General features: G+C 38.0%; 1 protein-coding gene across 1 annotated transcript; it reads left to right on the top strand.

The window, feature by feature from the left end:
- The first annotated feature begins 322 nt into the window (after positions 1–322).
- On the top strand, positions 323–2,214 carry LOC150093284 (acetylcholinesterase-like). The gene is made up of 2 exons (XM_090414190.1): positions 323–1,782; positions 1,932–2,214. The coding sequence occupies exons 1-2, from the start codon at positions 323–325 to the stop codon at positions 2,212–2,214; spliced, it is 1,743 nt and encodes a 580-aa protein (XP_090270316.1).
- Positions 2,215–6,779: the final 4,565 nt, after the last annotated feature.

Raw genomic sequence — 6,779 nt, 5'->3', positions numbered from 1 at the left:
TACGAGATGACAGAAGATGTCTGTCGTATTCTCTTCCCTAATATCCCTAGAAATCAACGATAGTTTTGGACTCAGCTATCAGTGACAATGAAGAGTGGATAAAAAAAACGTCTCCCTAATACTTTAGGAATAAAGGATCTAAATGGATTGGATTTTTTTATTTATTTTATTCATTTCTATAATACCAACATATTTCAAACTTCGATTTTTAAAAAACAAAAATTAGTATTTCGTGGTTCTAATAGCTGAGATATTTAATAGATGAAATGACTAAACTACTTTTTTCCCTCTTTTACTGTAGGGTATTTGTTACAAGTTCATGATGTTATTCTTTATTATTTTGAAGTTGTTTGCATTGTGGAATTTCGTTCATTGTACGCCTAGTCCAGAGGACGACGTGATCATCCAAACCAATAGTGGACCCGTGAAAGGTTTTACAGAAAAAACACCAACAGGTAAAGAAGTTGACGTTTTCTTAGGGATTCCTTATGCAAAACCACCTATTGGTGAAGATCGCTTTCTTAAACCTTCACCAGTCGAACCCTGGACTGATGTTTTGGATGCCACCAAACAACCGTTCGCTTGCATTCAAATATTTCTAAATAAGAAAACCAATGAAACATTCCCTCTAAGCGAGGACTGCTTGAAGCTCTCTATCTGGGTGCCAAATCCACGGCCAACTGGAGCAGCGGTTTTGCTATGGATACACGGAGGAGGCCTAGTTGTGGGATCTTCAAAAAAATACCCGGGACACATCTTGGCATCCGAAAACGGAGTGATAGTAGTAAGCATTCAGTATCGTTTGGCCGCTTTAGGATTTCTTTACTTAAACCATCCAGAAGCCGCTGGAAACATGGGACTGTTTGATCAGTTTCTGGCAATTAAATGGATTCGAGAAAACATAAAATATTTTGGCGGAAATCCAGCGAAAATTACTCTGTTTGGTGAAGGTGCTGGTGCTGCAAGTGTAAACTTCCATCTATTTTCTCCAGTGAGTATGGACCAGTTCCATCAAGGAATCATGCAGAGTTGGCGGTTTACAGAATCGTGGCCACTTTTAGACAATGCAGTAGCGGTAAAAAAAGGTTTGCAGCTCGCACAATCTGTCGGTTGTGATTCTTCCGATATAAACGAAGTTATTTCATGTCTACGTGAGTCCAATCCGATGGACTTAGTCAATAACGGTGAACTATTTGAGTCCGATATTGGTCCTGGATATGCTCCAATAATCGACAACGATTTCATTGTGGAGAATCCATCTGCTAAAGAATCCCTCGATTTTAAGAAAACAAATCTTATGCTAGGCACAAACATGCATCCAGGAGAATTTTTTCTTTTCATTTACTTCAATAATACTTTTCGTGCAGGAGAACATCTTCAAGTAAGCAGAGACGACTTTGAAGCCACCGTCAAAGTCCTGGATCCATACAATAATCCATGGTCAATGCAAGCCATTATCAAGTATTACACTCGCTGTATAGATCGCGATGATGGAATCAGAAACAGAGAGCTTGCCAGAGACATCATTGGGGATGCATTCACAACGTGCAAAAATATCGCATTTGCTCAGAAATATACGGAAGATGGCGACTCCGTTTATAAATATGTTTTCGATCATAGACCTCCAGTTAGTAAGTATCCCGAATGGGTGGGAGTGGCAGAGAAAGACGAAACTCCTTATGTGTTTGGATTTCCCCTGAAGCCAGAATATAACTATCTAGACGAGGATAAAACCCTTTCTCTTCGAATGATGACTTATTGGTCAAACTTTGCTAAGACAGGGTAAGTAAATGACGTTTTGGTTTTCATTTCCTTGAAATTGTGTTTATTTTGCTATTGTTGTTTTTAAACTATTGCTTCAAAGCGTACGCTCATGAAAATCATTCTACTTCAGCGATAATTATTATAATGACTTATCGCTTCCATTTCAGGGATCCCAACAAGTATCCCAATGGCAGTAATGTACCAATCTCGTGGCCGCGATACACCAAAGAGAACGAAGAATATTTGGTGCTTGCTCCCGTAGATGATACAGTGGGTTCTGGTCCTCATATGCATGAATGTGAATTTTGGAACAAATATCTTCCTGCCCTCATGAAATCCATCCAGAAGGCGTCTGATTTATCATCAGAAATAAAGGAATTCCTGTCTGAAGACCAAGAGGATGAATGTGATATGCAATCCAAGCTTACTTTCTGGTTTCCATCCCTATGATTGTCATGTATCAATTCAGATAACTTAGTGTGATTATTTTTATTCAGTACTTATCACCGAGAATTATTTTTAATAAATTCTTCATTATTATTTTGAGTCGTTTCTATGGCGTAATTTCTACACAATAAACATCTGTGACAAAGAAAAACTTTAAATCTATTAATGGTAGACAAGAATCCTTTTGTAACCTATGAGACAGAAAAATAAATAATTAATTTATAATATAAATATATTAATATATTTATATTAATATATAATCTAAATAGGAATTTGATTTTAAATTTCTGTCAAGTAATTTTGTACTGTGGGGTGTAATGCAAACTTAATACACCATTTTATTTATTGTATTTAAATCTTAAAGAACTTCAGCTGAATAGAGGCAGTGAGGAGGGTAATGGATGGCAATGCTATAGCCAATGAAGTTCTAACTGAGGCTTGGCTATTGCTGTTACCCTCCTGCCGTGATCAGAGCTTTAATAGCTCAATAACACCTTATCCCTACACTGTCCTCTACAGATAACGGGGAAGATGAAAAGCAATCTTGCCTCGCCCCTTTAAGCCAGTCCTTATAAGGACTATAAGGCAGTGAGAGATGCACTTGAAGCACACAGAAACAAATTATGGGAAGACAAGTTGGCCTCCATATCACCCGGTGATCAAACTCTCTGGAAACTGCTGAGAAATATCAAAAACAAAAATAAGCCTCTTTCCCCCTCTCAAATCTGATCTAGGCATTGTTCACTCAGATGCTGAAAAACCCGAAACCATAGTTAAAAATTTAGAAAAGCAGTGCAGCCTTTCGTACGATAAACTTCAATCATATTTATAAAATTCATTGCCACGTCATATACGTGCTAAAACGGTCTGATACCTGCACCAGCCAACTCACACCTACTTCTCCAGAAATGTATGACATTATACAAACCTCCTGTGCCTGACGGCATTCCTAATAAAGTTATTAAACTGCTGCCCCGAAAGGCCATTGTACATCTTACTATAATAATAAATGCCATGTTCAGATTTAAATACTTTCCCTCTACATGGAAGTTGGCAGACGTGGTCCCTATTTATAAGCCTAGCAAGGAGCAGCCTCAAAGTTATCGTCCAATAAGTCTGATTTCTAATTTGAGAAAAGAAAAAGTTATCCTTTCCAGAATTCAAGTTGCTGTAAACAAGTTAAATATCCTTCCTATAGAACAGTTTGGCTTTCGCCAGTTTCACAGCACTACTCAACAAATCCATAGACTAATTGAGTTCATTACGTGAAGCTACATTTGGCACCAATACACCGGAGCAGTTTTTCTTGACTTAGAAAAGGCTTTTGACAAGCTATGGTACTTTGGACTACTATACAAGTTGATTTTAGCCGGAATTCCATTGGATCTAGTCCACCTTAAAAGTCATTTCTTAGTGGTAGACGAATGCAAGTTAAACTAAATGATGTATTATCTACCCAGCGACGGATCCTGGCAGGAATGCCTCAAGGGTCCCTCCTGGCACCGATTTCTCGATTTACATGGCGGACATACCGCACAATCCAATGCCATCTATCATTGCTCTGTACGCTAGTACAGCAATACTAGCCAGATCTCTTAAACCGCATCTTCTCACCAAGAGACTGCAAGAAAACCTGCTGAAACTAGAGCATTGGTTCTTTAATGCTCTAGTTTTACTTGGAGATTGCAAGTAAACCTTCAAAAGAACACCGCCATGCTTTTCACTAAAAACTCAATATCTCCTAAAGAAGACATCTTCCTATTTAATATCAAAATTCCCTGGAAAGCAGAAGCCAAATATCTCGGTGTTCTGCTGGACAGAAAACTAATCTTCAACCCACATACAAAAGCCTCATGTACAAAAGGCATCAAAAGTCATAGCACAGCTCTACCCTCTTATCAATAAGAATAGTAAACTAGATACCAAAATATAATTGCTCCTCTATCAGTTGATGATTTGTCCCATTATTACTTACGTTCCCGGCCTGGAGCCACACTTCAAGCACAAATAAACTGCAGAGAGTTCAAAACAAATGCCTACGCATGATTTTAATGTCTTTCATGGTATATCAGAGATGTTCAACTTCATCGGGACCCAAACATCTCTTATATCTACTCTTTGTGCAGTCTTTAGCAGTAAAGTTCTCAAAATCGTCTTCACAAAAGCATTCGAAAAACATTTCGTTTTTGGAATGCTTTTATTTACGGAAAAATAAAATAAAATAAAAATTTTAGTAATTGATGGATTATGGCGTTCTGTAGACCGAGCAATAAGTATTGTTGACGCTGGGTTGTATGGAGCGCCCTCTCGCGATGAGTCCTTGCACTCCTTGGTTGTCTGATGCAATAATAATAAATAACTTACATTAGTAAATTATGCAAAATTAAACTGTTAAAAACGATTTTCGATGAAAAATACCAAAATTTAGAAAAAATGAAATTATTACTTACATCTAAGCTGGCCTGGTTGGTGGATTGAATGGTGGTGACGGAGAGTTGTAGAGTAGGCGCCCTCCCTTGATGAGTGTTTGGACTTCTTGTAGTTGTCAAGTATAATAATAATCTATCTGAAGTTTGGTTGTGTACTCAATCAAACTTCAGCAGTTCGTTCTCCAGCATTAGACAACGAACTCACTTTATTAATTTTGTATCGCTAAATCATGTATTATTAATAAAAGACTCAGCTTTAAAATCATTTTGCTAATTTTAATGCAAAATTTATTACTATTAAAAATAAGAAATGTGTGCTGGAACATATTAGGTTTAAGCTCTGTATTTCACAAAACCTAAAAATTAATTAACAGACTGTGTAGCTCAGTAGAAGTGGTCGAGTAGAATTTCTGGAGTTTATTTCTCGAGTTTGCTGTCATATATTTTGGGCTTCTAAGTGTGGTGGATGCAAACTCCATTTCTAGAACGTTATTACCCCAAATTTGTTTTAAATTATTTAAAATAAATATTTGGTAGATTTTCCCGAATATGTTGCATCTGATATTATATACTGAAGTTTTACTTTATCAAGATCCCAAATACATCCTTTAGCGTATAACAGTGTTATTACAAATGCATTTAAATCTCAAAAACTTCAATACACAATCCATGATTCAAATAAGAGATTTATGGGACGAGTGAAAACGTGCAAGCAACATTTTCTATTTCTACAGTGTCACATAGTCTTCTCAAAATTGTTATATTTTGATCTAAAAAAAAATCTGAGTCCGCGCGGTTAGCCTAGTGGCTGTGCGCCTCGCTACCATACGCCTGGGGAAGGAGTGTCCTAGGTTCGAAGATCCTTGAGCTCCTCACGTCGGAGACGTGAGGAGCTCAAGGATCTTCCTCGGCCATAGCCCATGGATGTGGACAGTAGGGTTTTTTCCCCAATTTATCCTGGGGGTTTTCATCCTTCAAAGCAGGCAAACCGGCCTTGAGAACTCAACACCACTGTGGACATAGGATACACCGGGCCGTAGGACTACCTTATCCTGTGAACGACTTGAGGTCCGATGGTTAACAAACCCTCGACACCGCAAGGAAAAAGAAGGTAAAAGGAGCATGAGATGAGATGAAAACAATCTGAAAAATGGTTTCGTAACAGAAGGGATCTGCAGAAGACAGACCTTTATACGATCGATTACATCGGCCACTATAAAGATCATTTGTCAGCCGTACCACAAACTACTTGCACAAAACAGTGACTAAATCTGCTCCATAATTCCAGATATGGTTGGGAATAAGAAACGGCAGTGGTGTTTGTGCCTTATTGTCATTCATAAGTCCACAAATCATCTGTAGAACTGAACTCAACTAGTGGCGATGACCAAGGATTTTCTGGGTTCCGATTGAGGTTATAACTGAAAGGGTTCTTTTCACTTCCCTGGAAATTAAAAGGCCCCAGACGATTAATTTGATTTTAAAGATGGTCGTATTTACGTTTTTTTGCACCATTTGTTCTGAATTGTCGCTGTTTTCTGATTTACTATTACTGGTATTAGTAATAGTAACCTATATTTCCTGCACACGAAAACACCCCCAAAAATACTATTCTATAAAGCATTATGTAAAAACATTTTAAGATATGCGCAGATTACACTTTGCACAAATTCTGCACAGATTGCAAACTTAGCAGATTGTTACAATCGTTCCCTGGGAACAAAGAGAAGAGTCCACACTTATACGTGCAGCAAGGACAGACCAGAAAATATTTAAGGTGGAACACTTATGGCACTGCACAGTCATGTTGAAACATTACCTCAGTTCAACCTACAGAGTAACCTGAATAACATATCAAATAACAAGACCACCGTCAACAAACTACATAACATATAAGTACAACAATCACTACGGCAAAGCCGCCCGAAACTTCTACGTACCTGACATGATAAACAAACTGCCGTTCGACGATAGAAACCCAGGGACCTACGGAGAGCTGAAACAGGCGCTATATTATAGCGAGAATGAAAATTAGAGAAATTACTCTCTCTCTCTCTCTCTCTCACACACACACGACAATAACAACCCTCTATCAAACACCATTACAAGATCACAAACACGCCATATTCCAATCCAACC

The sequence above is a fragment of the Typopeltis vanoorti genome, chromosome 24, assembly GCF_054136105.1.
Source record: "Typopeltis vanoorti isolate ZY-2024b chromosome 24, IOZ_Tvanoo_1.0, whole genome shotgun sequence".
Classification (NCBI taxonomy): Eukaryota; Metazoa; Arthropoda; class Arachnida; order Uropygi; family Thelyphonidae; genus Typopeltis; species Typopeltis vanoorti.
Note: the sequence above shows the minus strand (reverse complement) of the source record. Positions and strands in the feature narration are given on the sequence as shown.

Bases quoted from the DNA above. Each gene is read 5' to 3' on its own strand.
- LOC150093284 (XM_090414190.1), top strand. From the start codon at position 323: ATGTTATTCTTTATTATTTTGAAGTTGTTTGCATTGTGGAATTTCGTT. The intron at 1,783-1,931 runs GTAAGTAAATGA...CTTCCATTTCAG, and splicing joins TCAAACTTTGCTAAGACAGG to GGATCCCAACAAGTATCCCA.